Genomic DNA, 17507 nt, shown 5'->3' on the forward strand with positions numbered 1-17507 from the left:
TTTTCCTGTTTTTTTATTATGTTTGCAATCACCTTCATTCCGGAGAAAGCACTCCCTGTGAATAATAGTTGGTTTCAAGATTTTCTTCTCTTCTATGAAATATTAATTGACTGATTCATGTGACATTTTGACACGGGAAATGCACAACAGCAAATAGGGTACGATGTCAATTTGTAAAGCAAAAGACTCCAGAAGAGAAAATAGATTACTTTCATTCCAACGGTGGATGTGTCATCTAACATTCTTAGATGGTGAGCCTCTTGAGGGCCAGAGACTGCTTCTAATACCCACCCGTGTACTCTTTCCCAGTGCTTAATAAATACCACTGCTACTATATTCCAACTTTTCTCTCTGATAACCCATTATGAATCACTTTATCCAAACTCCGATTATTAGAATAATTCCGGTATTTGTTAAGTGCTTACTATGTGTCAAACACTGTTCTAAGCACAGATACATGCTAAGCGGGTTGGACACAGTCCCTGGCTCACATGTAGGAGGGAGAACAGGTATTGAACCCCCATTTACAGTTAGGGAAACTGAGGGACAGAGGAAGTGAAATGACTTTCCCAAGGTCACACAACCGGCAGGTGGAGGAGAGGGAATTGGAACCCAGGTCCTCTGACTCCCAGGCCTTGCTCTTTCCACTAAGCCATGCCGCTTCATGACTCCAGATGATGTCTATTGAGATTTTATTCCTGCACAGCTTTCTGTGGGAACAAATCCCCTCAGCCAACAACCACGACCAGTGTGGAGATTAGATATGAATCAGGGAAGGCCTCCTGGAGGAGATGAGGTGTTTGGGTTTTTTTAGTAGGGCTTTGAAGATGGGGAGAGTAATGATCAGCTGGATGCGAAGGAGGAGGGAGCTCCAGGCAGGCGGAGGACTTGAACCAGAGATCCTTAGCTGGAGAGAGAAAAGTGAGACACGGTGAGTAGGTTATCTTGAGAGGTGGGAGAAGAGAGTGGAGAAGTAGGATGGAGAGAGAGCTGATCGAGGACTTGAAAGCTGATGGCCAGCAGCTTCTGCTTGATGAGGAGGGAGATGGGCAGCCACTGGAGGTTGGGGAGGAGTGGGGAGAGGTAAACAAGACCCAGTTCCTCGTAAACATAGTCCATTCACCTCTCTCTTGAACTGGCCAGCTGAGGAAATGTCCTAAATTCATCAGGTTGGCGCCAGGTCACAGTACTGTTTGGGGTAACTTGATGGGCAAGTCATGTTATTGTGTCTCATCAATCATATTTATAGAGCGTCTCCTGTGCGGAGCACTGTAGTAAACACTTGGGGAGAGTACAACAACGGTAGGAAGACCCTCGGGGAGTTTACACTCTAACACTGTGTGAAGAAGGCGAGTGCTTAAATAACAGTTTGTATTGGACAAAAGTACTCGGGGAGGTGTGGGTGCCAAAACCCTGAGGGGGTGGTTGAGAGGGAAGGACCTGGAAGAGAAGAAAGACTAAATGGGGAAAGCCTCAAGGAAGCGGAGAGGTTTGTGCAGCTCAATCTGCTAGAAGTTCAAGGCTGAGAGGTAAGATTCAAGAGTTGCGAAGTAGCACCGGCACTCCCAGAAAATAGCGTGAAATCGATTTAGGTGTTCAAGTTCCCAGTGTTTCTCAGCACCAAGGTCTCAGTGCTGACACTGACAGTCAAGGGAAATAACATCGTCAAAGACGATGGGCAGCGTGTTTGCAAACATTCAGAAGCACACATTTATATAGTCAACTCTATTCCCGAGCCCAGTCCTAATGAAGAGGGGCACTGTCTGAGGTTTAGAGTTCTACCACCCGCCCGGCCTTGCTCTCTGTCTCTTTGTAGGGATCGTTTCTGAGGCTTCCTTATCAACAATACCAACCTCAAAGAAGCAGGCTGAGCCTTTTATATCCCCAATATGCTCATTAGTGGCTACTCTAATCTCTCTTGTTTGCTTCTCTCATACCGATCTTGAGAATGCAATTAAAATCCCAGGGCTTGTGGTAGGAGCTGGAGAGATATAGGGTATCTGACCCATGTGAGCTGCATAAATAGCGATCTCCATTCCATGTTGGAGCTCTGGGATTTTTGGATGGTTGCTAAGGAGACCGTCCGTATTTATGGGTTGTATGGACTCGGGATGCTTGATGTGAAATAAGGCGGTCTCTGGCTTTTTTCCCAGAACCAGACCCTGAAAAGCTCATTAAGGCAGACAACACTTTAGGATTCTGTCAGGTCCTCTAAGTGATGCTGGCCTTGGGAGTATAGCTTGTGAACATGCTGGAATCTAAATGATTAATCTTGGGCAAACCTCGGTGTCGCTTCCTCAGGTCCCAGAGAGGTGGGAGGTCGTGGAAAAAGCCAGGGCTGACAGAGATGAGAGACTAAGAGGGGTGGGAGGGTGAAGGGGGAGAGATGGACAGGAGAGGAAGAGAACTGGGCACAAACGCAGAGGTATTTGCTGGTAACAATAATTGTGGCACTGGTTGAGCACTGTACTAAGCACTAGGACTGTTATATAGCCCTGTGATTGACACACAGTATGGGCTCAATATACACTAGCTATCTCCGGACACACACACATACAAACACACCCCGTGCCTAATTACTGAACACCAAAACTGGATTACCAATCTTTAATCAACCATTGGTATTTATTGACTGCCTCCTCTATGCAGACCACTGTACTAAGCTCTCGGGAGAGAACAGTAAAATAGAATTAGTAGACCTGACTTCTGCCCACAAGAAACTGACAGTCTGGAGGGGGAGGCGCACATTAAGAAAATTATGGATAGGTACTGAAGTTCAGTGGGACTGAGAGTGGGGTGAATATCAAGTGCTTAAAGCAGTCACTTCACTTCTCTGGGCCTCAGTTCCCTCATCTGTAAAATGGGGATGAAGACTGTGAGCCTCACGTGGGACCTGATTACCCTGTATCTACCCCAGCGCTTAGAACAGTGCTCTGCACATAGTAAGCACTTAACAAATACTAACATTACTATTATTATTATTTTTAAAGGGGACAGATCCAAGCACCTTAGTTGGGGAAAGGCCTCTTGGAGGAAATGTGGGTGAGAGCCATCCAGTAGACTAAATCTGTGATGAGGATAGGGGCTGGAGAACTCAGTGTTTGGGGAATAGTTGGTGACAAGCAAGCACTACTGCCCACCGTGACACGAGATCATGGAATTCTGCCCCCCGGGATAAAAAGGGACTCATCGTTCCTCTCGCTCCCTGGAAGCGCAGGATTTGGTGTGGAGAGGAAGTTAAAAGGAGCCTGAATCCTGCAGTTTCCCCAGCTGGGATTATCTGGCTGAGCTGGGACAAACAAAAAGCAGCGTGGCATAATGGAAAGACCACGGGCTTGGGAGTCGGAGGATGTGGGTTCTAATTCTGGCTCTGCCACTTGCCTGTGCCTCAGTTACCTTATCTGTAAAATGGGGATTAAGAACATGAGCCCCACGTGGAACAACCTGAGTACCTTGTATCTACCATAGCCCTTAGAACAGTGCATGGCACATAGTAAGTGCTTAACAAATAGCATTAGTGTTATTATTATTATTAATAATAACAGCCACCATCTCCATAGACTCTCGCCTGAGAATGACAATATCTCTAAGGAAGGCCTTTGAATGAGCAGGGGCTCGGCTGGGGAGTCTTACTTAAACAAAAGAGAAAGAGAAGTTGGGACCCTTAAGACAAGCTGGGGCTCAGATTTCATTTCTGACCAAGATAAATTTTGTCGTGAAGCTTTCTCTCGCCACTGGCATCTGCACAGCAGTTGGTGAAATGCCGAGAGCTGTTACTTCTCAGAAGAAATTTGAGGAGGAATCTGTTCCCTAATTTCACATGTTTAAATGAACCGGAATCTGACCCTGGCAGTCTAGGGATCAGGAGGATTCAGGAGCTGGTAAAATATGGGGCACGGCAGTGTTTAATCTGTGCCAAGATGGATCTGGTTTAGTCCTGACCCTCTGAACTGTGAGAGATCTGAAATACATTCACAGGATCCCTTGAAAGGAAAAACTGTAGATAAAGGGGAAAGACACTGATTCACGGGCCCTGAGCGGAAGGTTCAAACAATTGTACTTACTGAGCACTTTGTGCAGAGCACTGTGTTAAGTGCTTAGGAGAGTACAATAAAGTTAATAATAATAATAATGTTGGTATTTGTTAAGCACTTACTATTTGCAGAGCACTGTTCTAAGCACTGGGGTAGATACAGGGTAATCGGGTTGTCCTACATGAGGCTCACAGTTAATCCCCATTTTACAGATGAGGTAACTGAGGCACAGAGAAGTTAAGTGACTTGCCCAAAGTCACACAGCTGACAAATGGCAGAGCCTGGATTCAAACTCATGAGCTCTGACTCCCAAGTCCGGGCTCTTTCCACTGAGCCACACTGCTTCTCTAGACACAGTCCTTGCCCTCAGCATGTAACATAAGCATGTTGCATGCTTCTGTAAATCCATGGAGTGTTAACATCAGCAGGGAATTACTTTCTACTTCGACTTCGGACAAAATGAGAGGAAATTAGCTTAATTGTGCCAGGAGAGATGTGGCTAACATTTGAGCAAGAGTTTCCAGATAGTAAAGAGGGTTTGAATCCTCAAACAGACTTTCAGGCAAGGCTATGGAGGCCCCTCCTCCTCCTCATCAATGGTATTTAGTGAGTGCTTTCTGTGTGCAGAACATTATAGTAAATGCTTGGGAGAGTATAGTACAACAGGGTTGGCAGACACGTTCCCTGCCCACAACTCCTTTCCAGGATATAGTAAGAGGATAACTAGCCAGATACCTGGGTTAGTGAAGTGGAGTCTATTTTGAAGGGTTAGCCTGAACGAGATGACCAAGCTCATTGTGGACAGGGAATGTGTCTTCCAACTCTGTTGTACTGTACTCTCCCAAGGACTTAGGACAGTGCTCGGCACACAGTAAGTGCTCAGTAAATACCACCGACTGATCGACTGATTGATTGGAGGTCTGAATTGTTCATGAGCAGGTCACACGGCCCGCCGCTGCTGGCTGCTGGAGTAATCCTGCAGTAGTTAGCTCTCAGTAGGGGTAATTTATCTTAACGTCCGCCTCCCCCTCTAGATTATTAACTCCTTGCAGGCAGGGATTGGCTCTACCAATGCTACTGTACTCTCTCAAGTGCTTAGTACATGCTCTGCACACAGTAAGCACTCAACACCACTGATTGATCGATTGAGTTCAGGGGGAGGGGGATATGGATGAAGTCCAAGGCTACCTCCCAGCCGCTTTATACTGAAGGGGGCTGGGAGTGTCCAGGGGTTTGCATGGAAGGGAGTGGAATGCCACGTTCCCTTTGGGCCGGTGGTAACCATGGCAATGCCTTCCCGGCAGCTCCCTTGGGCATCTGAGTGGATACATGGGGCTGATGCACGTTGACCTGGGGGGGTGGGGCGGGGGCACCAGGCTGGGGGCAGGGTCTCTGTCCCCAAACGCTATTGTACTGTCTTCTCCCAAGCGCATAGTACAGTGCTCTGCACGTAGTACGAGGTCAGTAAATACCATCGATTGACTGATCGGAACCTGGGGGAGCCTAGATTGTAAACTCATTATGGGCAGGGTACGTGTCTGCTAATTCTGTGGTATTGTACTTTCCCTAGGGCTTAGTACAGTGCTCTGCACGTAATAAGAGCTCAGTAAATACCATTGATCGATAGATTGATTGATTGGAGAGGAGTGAGGGCTGAGCAGTGTCGGCTGTCGATCCCTGCTGCTGAAGGGGAAAATGGCAGGGGACTCACTGAACCCTTGTGAGTCGCGTTTCTCAGCGAGAAGCCATTTATGCGGCCTGGGAGAAACTCGATATCCAACTTGCTCATAAACAGCTGCTCCCAAAACCTGTTCGACCTTTGAGGAAATAAACACCCTACAGGCTTATTTGTTTGGTGTCACTGGGGCAGAATGAACTGGAGACAGGATATGTGCCAGGCGATCTTGCAAGCCGAAGGTGGATTTTAAGAGAGGCGACTGACCGGAAAAGGTAATTTCAGCTCATAAGGTATTTGAAACCAAAACGAGGGGAATACAAGGGAGCAATACTCTGCCCTACCATTAGATGAAAGGCGGTTTATTTTTCCTACTCAAGCAGTGTGGCCTAGTGGATAGAGCCTGGGCCTGGGGGGTCAGAAGGACCTGGGCTCTAATCCCGACTCCGCCACCTGTCTGCTGTGTAACCTTGGAAAAATCACTTCACTTTTCTGTGCCTCAGCTACCTCATCTGTAAAATGGGGACGAAGACTGTGAGCCCCATGCGGGACATGGACTATGTCCAACCAGACCTACTTATATCTACCCCAGTGTATAAAACAGTGCCTGGCATACATTAAGTCCTTAACAAATACTATTTAAAAAACTACCGTCAGAGCCTAAAACCCAGCTCTGCCACTTGTCAGCTGTGTGACTGTGGGCAAGTCACTTAACTTCTCTGTGCCTCAGTTACCTCATCTGTAAAATGGGGATTAACTGTGAGCCTCACGTGGGACAACCTGATTACCCTGTATCTACCCCAGCGCTTAGAACAGTGCTCGGCAACATAGTAAGCACTTAACAAATACCAACATTATTATTATTATGAAAACTGCAAATACATTGGTAAATGACTTCCGACCTCATTTCTACCAATTAGTATCATCGGGTTCAAATCCAGAGGGCTTTTCCACCCATTAGAACGGAAGAAGAATCTCTCATAGTGCAATATTTCAATATGGGGCGTGGATCCCGCCGTACTGGAAGGGAAGGCAACAGGGACCTCAGGGATTTTAGGCCAAAATTATTCTAGAAAGGAATAGGACAGTGTCCTACCCACAGGAGGTGACTGATTGATTGCAGGATGGAAGGAGGGAGGGGGACAGAGGGGAAGGGCCCCAGACTCACCAAGCCTCTGTATGCTGCTCTCATCTACTGCTGCCCCTGTCCACCACAGCGGTCAAGCATCTGTGCCACGGCAGCCAGGCCTCAGGAGCCGGCCTCCCCACTGTGGCCATCCGACGTTTCAGGCCCGGGTGGGAGCTGGGGTGGCCCAGCCCTTTCTGCTGCAATGGCCATCCAGCCCTCTCCTCAGAGTCTTCCTGTGAGGAAGGAACCACAGTTCCAAATAATGTCTTGAGGAGGCCCAGTTCAACAGAGAAGAAGAAGGAGGAGAAAGGAAGGAAAAGGAGGAGGAAGAATCATATTTATTGAACGTTTACGGTGCGCAGAGCATTGTATTAAGCGCTTGGGAGAGTACAATATGACAATATAACAGACATATTTCCTTACTACAATGAGCTTACAATCTAGAGGGGGAGACAGACATTCTGGATACAAGCTCGCCACCCAAAAGGAGCTTATAGTCCAGTGGACAAGGCGATTAAAATAAAAGTCTGTTATTTTAGTTAAGGAAGGACATCGTCCTTATTAGGGAATCGTTTGTGAACTGTAGTTTGGGTACATCAAGCATCGCCAACATTCTTTGGCTATCTCTTAGATTCAACAAATTTCAGATAAACTCATAATCTGCTGATTTTTCCTTGGGGGCGGACTGAGCGTTTTTCTCGGCCTCACAGTTTGGAGCGCTCTCCGTTCAGCGGGTGAAGGTGCAGTGTTTTGCCTTCTGTTCTGCAGGTGGTGAGGAGGAGGATTCTGGGAATAAACTGCGCTTCTACTGGCCCAGGGCAACGATTGCTTAACAACTTTTCTGTTTTGTTCGGGAGCTGTTTGCTAATAAATACAAGTGGAATGCATGACCAGAATAAATGCCCAGTCAAATCTTCCTCGGCATCAACCGTCGACTTTTATCCTTTAACTGTGTCCAACCTCATTAGCTTGTATCTACTCCAGTGCTTAGTACAGTGCCTGGCACATAATAAGCGCTTAACAGATACCATAAAAAATTATCTGAGCACCCTCTAAAGCACTTTGAGGCAGTCACCTGGGAGGCTGGGGTCTGGGAGAACCCTGGAAAGCACAAAGGAGATGAGTTTTACGGGACAACTGGAAAGCAGGTGTCCCGATTTGAGTCTAGTTTATTTTCCAAACAGTTACAGAAGACCAATCTCCAGCTTCTCTTGGGGAACAGACTGAGGTACCCTGGCTCCATTCTGGGTTTAGCGTTAATACAATTAGAGAATGTGCTGGAAGAAAGTCCATTGTGATCACCCGTTTAATTAGAATCTCGATCCCGAAAGGAATTTTCTTGAAATCTTGTTATTCCTTTGAGTTGGGGCTCATCTAAAGCCTGGGATTTGGCAAAATGGATTTTGATGAGCCAGAAAACGAGTGGAAAAATAGAGCGTTTTGGGCAAACCTACAATTAGCCCTCACCTGAATGGCTGCCTTAACCGGGAAGCCCTTGGAGACAATGGAAGTGGTTTATTTCATTTGTTATTTGATTTTTATACTCTTGGTTGGCACAGACAGCTTTTATGATGGACATTTCGCTACTCCCTTTTCAGAGAGAATGAGGAGGGGAAAGGATTCGGCATGGAGGGAAAAGCAGAGAGAGGGGAGGGAAAGAAGCACTAAGGTAAAAGAATACCACAGTATGAAGAAACAAAAGACACAAGTCAGAGAAAATGCGTGCTGTCAAAGCAGAACAGCTTTGCTGTTTCTCTCGAGTCTCATTGCCTCTATCCATATACAGGCTACTAATAATTTTGGTATTTGCTGAGTGCTCACTTACTGTGTGTCAAGCACCTTTTTTTGGAATGGCATTTGTTAAGCGCTTACTCTATGCCAGCCACTGTACTAAGCGTTGGGCATAGCTAGAAGCTAATCGGATTGGTCGCAGTCCATGTCCTACTTGGGGCTCACAGTCTTAATCCTCACCAATCGATCACTTGTATTTACTGAGTCCTTACTGTGTGCAGGGCGCTCTACTGAGCACTTGGGAGAGTTTGGGTTTGACTCCACGCTGCGATTCAGGGAGGATGGAGTTAATAGTATGGTTCAGTAGCCTGAGGTGGGCCGTGTGGTCACTTTCAAGGTGCTGAGCTCCAAACAGATCACCGCTTCCTACCCTCCAAGCTTTCACTAAAAGCAGTGAGTTGCAAAGATGCATTCGAACCACCCAGACAACTGAAGGTTAAACTCCTGGACAATAAAGGCTCCTACAAGAAGCTTTTCGACAAAACTGAAAGCAGCCCCAGTGGTGCAAGAATTCCTTTTTGCCTCTTTCAATGTGACCAGAGAGTGGGTGTTTCTGTGTCTCTCAGGCTTCCATTGAAGCTGTGGGCAAATTCATTGACCCCCCGATGGATTAGACTAGAATGACTCTGAGATCCAAAAGGTCTCTGTAGCAAATTGAGCAATGCCCAAAATCCAAGCCTCCCAGCTCCTCAATACATAATAGTGGGGATCCTTTCCGAAGCTTACATGGCGGCAAATAAACGACCGTGTATGGCAAGTTGGGGGGTGCCAAATTTGGAAAGATCCAAAGCCATCCAGCTGGGAACCAATCCCAGAATTCCTAGGTATCCCCGAAGAGGACACGTGAAGCCAGACATCTCACTAAACACCACTGAAGGACACAGGTAGCTCCGACTCATCCCAGACCAGGAGGGAAATCTTAAACCCAGGACAAGAGCACCTCAACAATCTCCAAAACCATCTTCAACCATGCTACACTTGAGGAGGACACTTCGAGAATAGTTAGCTTGCCATTATAGGAATAGTCCCGGGAGACTATTCACAACGTGAGAAATAGTGTGGCCTAATGGATAGAGCCTGGGCCTGGGAGTCAGAGGACATGGATTCTAATCCCAGCTTTGCCACATATCTGCTGTGTGACTTTGGGCAAGTCACATAACTTCTCTCTCAGTTCCCTTCTCTGTATAGTGGGGATTCAGACTCTGAGACCCATGTGGGTCAAGGACTGTGTCCAACCTGATTAGCTTGTATCTACCCCAGCACTTAGAACAGTGCCCAGCACTTAGTAAGCGCTTAACAAATACCTTATTTAAAATTAAAAAAAACAAAAAACAGTCCAGGGATGGACCACTGGGCCATCTGACCTTGACTGCTCCCCTCACCAGCAGAGGGTCTGTGACTTCCAAAGCCCAGAAAGTCAGTGAAACCTTTCCTCCCATTTTATGCCCATTTTACAGAGGAGGAGACTGAGGCCCAGAAAGGTCAAGTGACTTGCCTGAGGGACCACAGTGGCAGAACTAGAACTAGACGCCAGGTTTTCTGGCTCCCGGCACCCCACTCTTTCCACCGGACCACCCGCCTCCCATCTACCCTCTTCTCTCTAAGAACTGTCCCCATGCTCCATTCTAAGTGGGGACAGTTTGAGCAAGTTTCAAAGGGTCTCCATGGTGACGGTTAATGCCCTGGTCTCCATGGTGATTCAGCCGGGCGCTTGCAGACTTTCATTTCAACAGGTTTTAATTTTCAGTGGTTTGGAATTCAAGCATCTAAAATGGACAATCCTCTTGGTCAGCTTTTGGAGGAAGGGAAAAAGGGAGAAGGGGGAGGAGTCGTCGACGGCCACTGCCATGGTTGTCCGGTGAACCTCTAAAGCCTTTAGGTTCAGACACCTTTTGTATTTCTCTCCCCCGTTCGGCGGGAGGAGCCAAGGCACCAGCTTCACGGATGTGAAGCGATTAGTGTCGACCCAGTTTCTTGGCTGGGGGCTGAGGAGGAGGCCGCGGCTAGCTCTCCTCTCCCCTTACAGTGGAGTGGGGACCTGTTGGAAATGGGGTCGTCCAAATGGCAGGCTCTGCTTCCAAATCCACCTCCCTACTGAAGGGCTCCAGGGTTTGTTTTGGGCCGTGGGGATTCCTGCTGGATTCTGGGGCTAAGTCAGAGGCTCCATCCTAGTCCCTCCCAGGGCACGGCTTCATACTCTGGACCAGTGACAGGTCCATAAAACAGCACTAGAATCCAGGTCTCCAAATACCTAGTTCCTCTCTATTTAAAGGAATCACGGTCTCTGTCTCTCAAAGTGGAATAGGATAGGGCTTCCGGGAGGTAGGCCCGTGGTCCAAAAATAGGGGAACGGGGTGAAGAAAAAGGCAGAAAGGAAAGACAGAATAGAGACAGTTATCTACAAGGGAGCTTGAATGGTAAACTCTTTGAGACCAAGAAGTCTAATCCTTGTTATATTGTTCTCTCCCAAGTGCTAGTACAGTGCCTTGCACACAGTAAGCGCTCAAAAAATACAATTGAATGCTGGAATGAATAATCCTGCCTCTGCCATTTGCTTGCCGTGTGACCTTGGACAACTTAACCTTTCTGCGGCACATTTTCCTAACCCGTCAAATGGGGAATTCAATATCTGCTCTCCCCGCTACTTAGACTGTGAGCCGGGACTCTCTCACAATACCTTGAATCTACCCCAGCGCTTAGCACCAGGTTTGACTCACAGCAGGAACTTAATAATGACACTGGTATTTGTTAAGCACTTATTATGGGTAGAGCACTGTTCTAAACACTGGAACAGAGACCATTAGTATCATTATAGGGTCTCCAGCAGGGAGCTGCCAGCAACCTTGTCAGTAGAGAAGCGGGAGGCCACTGATAGCACCCGCCTCCTTCCCTTCCTCTGCCACAAGCTCCAGCTGTCACCTTGGCCAACGTGGTCACTTCCGTGGTCCGCCTTCCGGTTGGCTGGTGCTGCGGCCACACTGGAAACTTCTGGGGGGCTCAGGAGCCAGACAGGTTCTGGTTCCAAACTCCTTCTGGGCAGGGAACGTGTCGGTTGTATCATTCTGTTGTACTCTCCCAAGCGCTTAGTTCAGTGCTCTGCAAACAGTAAGCGCTCATTAAATACGATTAACTGACTGACTGGTAAATTGGGCCCCGAGATAGGGCCCACCCAACCGTCATCCCGTCCCACTGTCTTTCTCCTCCAGTTTCCTTTCAATCATTTATTCACCCGTTCAATTGCAATTATTGAGTGGTTACTGTGTGCAAAGCACTGTACTAAACACTTGGAGGAGTACAATAAACAGACACTTTCCCTGCCCACAATGAGCTTAGTCTAGAGGGGGAGACAGATACTATTAAAAATAAATGACATGAAATTCTGCTTCCGCTTCTCAGCCCGGATTCTCCACGCACTTGCTCGTTCCCCTCCGGGGCCATCAGCCCTGACCGCTCCTCTAGAGGGGCCCTACCTTGGGTTCGGGAAATGTTGAGGCCTCATCAAGGGCTTAGGACAGTGCTCTGCACACAGTAAGCGTTCAATAAATATGATTGAATGAATGAATGAATCTTGTGGGACTCCGGGCGGGGTGGGAGAGGATTCCCACCTCCATTCTGAGCTGCCCGGCATTTGGAGGAATTGGGGAGGTGGCGCCAGCGGAATACACCAGCCCAAACTCTCCGATCCCAGGTAGGGCGGCCCTGATGCTGACACACACACACACATGGAGACAGAGGGATCCAGAGACCCAAGTAGGGAGGCAGAGAAACCGGGGTCACGCAACACCGTAACCACAATTTATAGCCACAGTGACGTAGTAATAATAAATACGGCATTTGTTACACGGTTACTTTATGGCAAGCACTGGGCTAAGCAAAGGGCATTTGGCAGAGAGGGACACAGAGACCTGCTCACAGCATGGCTGAGTGGAAAGAGCACAGGCTTGGGAGTCAGAGGGTGTGGGTTCTCATCCCGACTCCGCCACGTCAGCTGTAGGACCTTGGGCAAGTCACTTAACTTCTCTGTGCCTCAGTTACCTCATCTGTAAACTGGAGATTAAGACTGTGAATCCCACTTGGGCCAACCTGAATACCTTGTATCTACCCCCAACCTTAGAAGAGTGCTTAGCACATAGTAAGTGCTTAAGCCAGAGGTATGTGATTAAGTCGGTTTAGTGCTTACTATGTGCAGAGCACTATACTAAGCACTTGGGAGAGTACATAGAACACTATAACAGACACGTTCCCTGCCGACAACAAGCTTACAGTCTAGAGGAGATAATTAGTTTGGACACAGTCCCTGTCCCATAGAGGGCTCACAGTATGAATCCCCATTTTATAAAAGAGGCAACAGAGGCACAGAGAAGTTAAGTGACTTGCCCAAGGTCACATAGCAGACAAGTGGCAGAGCAGGATTAGCACCCAGGTCCTTCTGACTCTCAGGCCTGTGCTCTATCCACTAGGCCACACTTCTATGCATGTGTGGGTCGGAGGCCGGGGGGTCGCAGTGGCCCTCCGCTTAGAAATTTGCTTTCCTTCCGGCACTGTCCTATAGAGTCACCACATATATGTGTCCTTGCCTATAGCTACCAGAGTCTGCGCATTTTTAAAATAAAATGAGACTGTTTGGGAGGTTTTCTGAATTCCCTGTTTACCAGGCCAGTAACGAGGCAATCATCTTCTCCCTCTAAGCTGGAAACCAGTTTTGAAGACATAGCATCTGTCTGCTTTTGCCCTTTGAAGCTGGAGCCAGGTGGTTAGTTCTGTTGGACCGGGAAAGACTTCCAGAAACTGTCGGGATACAACCAGATGGTTGGTTTTTATATTTACTAAGCTTTTGTTTTGTCCTTTTCAGTTGTCTGAGCATTAGATTTTTAATGAAGAGGCGAAGAGATACTTTTACACTCTCTCTTGCCGCCGAAAATGAGACTTCTTGTCCTCCCCTTCAAAGCTCTTCATGCCACCGCTGTTGCTAAAGTCTCATCTCCTCTCCTCCTACACCCTCTTTTGCCTAAACTCTTTTCGCCCATTCTAATCTTGGTATTTGTTAAGCGCTTACTATGTGCAGAGCACTGTTCTAAGCGCTGGGGTAGACACAGGGTAATCAGGTTGTCCCACGTGAGGCTCACACTCTCCATCCCCATTTTACAGATGAGGTAACTGAGGCACAGAGAAGTGAAGTGACTTGCCCACAGTCACACAGCTGACAAGTGGCGGAGCCGGGATTCAAACCCATGATCTCTGACTCCCAAGCCCGGGCTCTTTCCACTGAGCCACGCTGCTTCTCGTTCTCCTTCTACCACAGTGCCTGCCCACAGCTCTCCCCTGGGCATACTGCATCACCCCACTTCTTGGCCATTTATTATTATTACAATAATTATAGTAATCGTGGTATTTGTAAAATGCATACTGTGTGCCAAGCACTTTTCTAAGGACTGGGGTAGGTACAAGACAATTAGGCAGGAACAGTCCCTGTCCTACCTGAGGCTCCCAATCTCACTTTACAGAGGAGGAAGCTGAGGCACAGAGAAGCGATGTGATTTGGTCGCACAGCAGGCAAGTGTTCAAGCCCGGATTAGAACCCAGGTCTCCTGACTCCCAAGCCTGGGCTCTTTCCACTAGGCCACAGTTGTCTTCTCTAATCCCTGTGATCTCTCTCCTGAGACTTCAGGATCTTTGAAATTGAAAGGGGCCGTCGATTGGGTTTTTGTTCTGTTGTTAACTTCTTCCCTCCTGGATCCCAGCCCACCTTGCCCCTTACTGGTGGCAGAGGGCTAGAAAGGGAGACTTCCTCACAATCCCCCTTCGATCACGAGCCTCATGTGGGACAGGAACAGACTCTGCCCTCCTTATCTTGTAATAATAATAATAATAATGTTGGTATTTGTTAAGCGCTTACTATGTGCCGAGCACTGTTCTAAGCGCTGGGGTAGACACAGGGGAATCAGGTTGTGCCACGTGGGACTCAGTCTTAATCCCCATTTTACAGATGAGGTAACTGAGGCACCGAGAAGTGAAGTGACTTGCCCAAAGTCACACAGCTGACAAGTGGCCGAGCCGGGATTCGAACCCATGAGTTCTGACTCCAAAGCCCGTGCTCTTTCCACTGAGCCGCGCTGCTTCTCTGTATCCATCCCAGCACTTAGTACAGTACTTGGCACATAGTAAGCATTTAATAAATATCCTTTTTTTCATGGTATTTAAGCACTCACTATGTGCCAGGTACTAAGCACTGGGGTAGATACGAGCTAACTGGATTGGACACAGTCCCTGGCCCACGTGCAGCTCACAATCTTATACCCCATGTTACAGGTGAGGGAACTGAGGTACAGAAGTGAAGTGCCTTGCCCAATTTATTATTTCTTTCACACATGCCCAGGATTCTGGAGAAATAATATAGACTACAATGATAGGTAAGGAATGGAGTGCCTCATTCACCAAAGTAGGAATCAAAAGTAAGCCTCAGAGTAATGATTCAGCATTTTCTGGAAGGATGATCACATGTTCTACGATACATTTTTGTTCCTATCTGAAAGACGGTCCAGTGTTTAGCGCCTACTCAGTTTGACATAGAATGTGCATATTGCTAGACGTCAATTCCTAACAGTGAAGATGCTTCACAAGTGTGCTTAAAATAGTATATTAATATAGGTGAGAAGCAGTGTGGTCTAGTGGAAAGAGCACCTGCCTGGGAGCCAGAGGACCTAGGTTCAAATCCTGGCTCCGCCACTTTTTTGCTGTGTGACCTCGGGCAAGTCGCTTAACTTCTTTGTGCCTTTTACCTCATTTGTAAAGTGGGATTAAAACTGGTGCCCCTTGTGAGACAAGGATTGGGTCCCACCTGATCATCTTGTATCTACCCCTGTGCTTAGTACAGCATCTGGCATATACAGCTTAACAAGTACCATAAAAAAATTATATATTCTTTTCAATAAGACACGTTTAAAATGTTTATCAATCACGTTTATCATTTCTCCATTTCACTGTTTTTAAAAGGTAATTGCTGCAGGACACAGCCTTTTGTCTAGCCAGAGGAAAATGTAATTTATAAAGGCGAACTATGAGGAGCTGTGAAACTAGAATACAGAGGTTGATCTTCATTAGCCGAAACAGTGGGATTCTGTCAGTAGCATTTTATTGAGCACCTGTGTCTGTGGACCTGTATTTGTCGCTGAGTGGAGCTGTACAGGAAGTAGAAGATATAGGCCCTGCCTTCAAGGAGCTCACAATCCTAATGGGAAAGACACAGATATAGAATTATGCAAAAACAGAAACCTATAGATTCAGCTGCAGAGACACAGGCACGAGGGCTAAGTCACTGGATAAAGTATGACAGAGGACGGTCGATAGGAGTGGTTAGAATGACTGCAGCTCGTCTGCTGAGAAGTGAGAAATCATTTAGGGGAGAAAGGCAGTTATTGTGTCCTTAAAATCCTTGGCACTAGAGTCACTATGATCTGAGGCAGTTCTCGGAGAAATGAGTGATTGGAACAGGTGAGGAGAATGGGTTTGGGTTCAGGGGTGCCAAAATCAGGAATGTGAAAGTTCTGGGGTGTCAGACCAGTTGGAACCACAACCATGAGCCAAATCGGACCCTCCAGATGGCCAATTCTGCCCTCACAGTCCGTTTTCCTAAGGAGAGGCAGGACACGCATTAAGAACATCTGTCCTGTACCTCTTCCTTATGTAAGTTTATCTAGTGAGGTAGTCATCTTCAGAGAAGCCTGTTTATGATGATATTCAGAGAAGAATCACCCATGAGTTTTGGGAGTTTGCTTTTCTGTTTTTTGTCACCTCCACATGGAAATAGCTCAAAACGACATATATTGGCAACATCAATTGAGGCTTGAGTAGCCCTTTCCTCTCACAGGAGAAAAATGATCTCCTTGAACATTTATGTTTTAGAAATGCTGAAAAGTGTAAAATAAAGCCCCCATCTTACCAAACTTGAATAAAAGGATCAAAATTCCAGAAACTGTATCTTTCTACAACAGTTCTGTTACTAATTTTAGTAAAGACATATTTTAGAGGAAAAGAGTCTTTAATTTTCTGTTCTTTGCCCACAAGAGAGAAATTTTCCCTTACTCCAACAGTAAGGAAGTCATTCCTACTTGCTGCTGGGATTGACGCAGATTTCATGACAACATCAGACAGAAATGCAAAATTAATCAGAATTCTATAAACAGAAAACCTCAGCTGTGTGTGTTTAGGAGGTCAGATCTCCATCGCCTTCATTTTGATTCTTTTCAGTCAGACATGTTCAATATAGATTATTCCTGCTTGGAAATTTCTATTATCATGCCACAAAAATTAGGACCAAGGGAAAACAACTGAACAACCTGCACAACAGACTTCTGTATTATCAATCAATGGTATTTATTGAGCATTTACTCTGTGCAAAGCATGGGCCTGAAATTTGAGGAGAGTACAGAATTTGTAGACAAGATTTGCAAACAAGCAGTTTGGCTTAGTTGGAGGATCATGGGCCTGGAAGTCAGAGGACCTGGGTTCTAATCCCAGCTCTATCACTTTGCTGTCACTTCACTTCTTTGTGTCTTAGTTTCCTCAACTATAAAATGGGGATTAAATTCTCCCTTAGACTAGAAGCCCCATGTGGGATAGGGATTGTGCCCAATCTGATTATTTTGTATCTACCCCAGCTCTTAGATACAGTGCTTGGCACACAGTAAGCGCTTAATTTACCATTAAAAAAACAAAATCCCTGCCCTCGAAGGGCTCACAGTGAAGCAGGGGAGAAAGGGCCAAAAATACATTTCAGGTTGGAGAGATGCAAAAGTTTTATACCTAATGATAATGACTCTGTCCCACAAACCTGTCAGAGAATGGTGAACCTCCCCATCCAAACTCCTGGATTCCCTAA

At 46.8% G+C, this 17507-nt stretch overlaps 1 protein-coding gene across 1 annotated transcript in view; it reads right to left on the reverse strand.

The window, feature by feature from the left end:
- Positions 1-638: 638 nt before the first annotated feature.
- Positions 639-17507, reverse strand: part of GPALPP1 (GPALPP motifs containing 1) — a 40106-nt gene continuing 23237 nt past the window's right edge. Inside the window, exons 8-9 of the mRNA XM_029048096.2 lie at positions 6878-7071; positions 639-907 (exon numbers count right to left, since the gene is read on the reverse strand). Of these exons, the coding sequence (XP_028903929.1) occupies positions 6898-7071 (174 nt within the window). The 3' untranslated portion in view covers positions 639-907; positions 6878-6897. The remainder of the gene's footprint in view (positions 908-6877; positions 7072-17507) is intronic.

This window comes from Ornithorhynchus anatinus, chromosome 20, assembly GCF_004115215.2.
Source record: "Ornithorhynchus anatinus isolate Pmale09 chromosome 20, mOrnAna1.pri.v4, whole genome shotgun sequence".
Classification (NCBI taxonomy): domain Eukaryota; kingdom Metazoa; phylum Chordata; class Mammalia; order Monotremata; family Ornithorhynchidae; genus Ornithorhynchus; species Ornithorhynchus anatinus.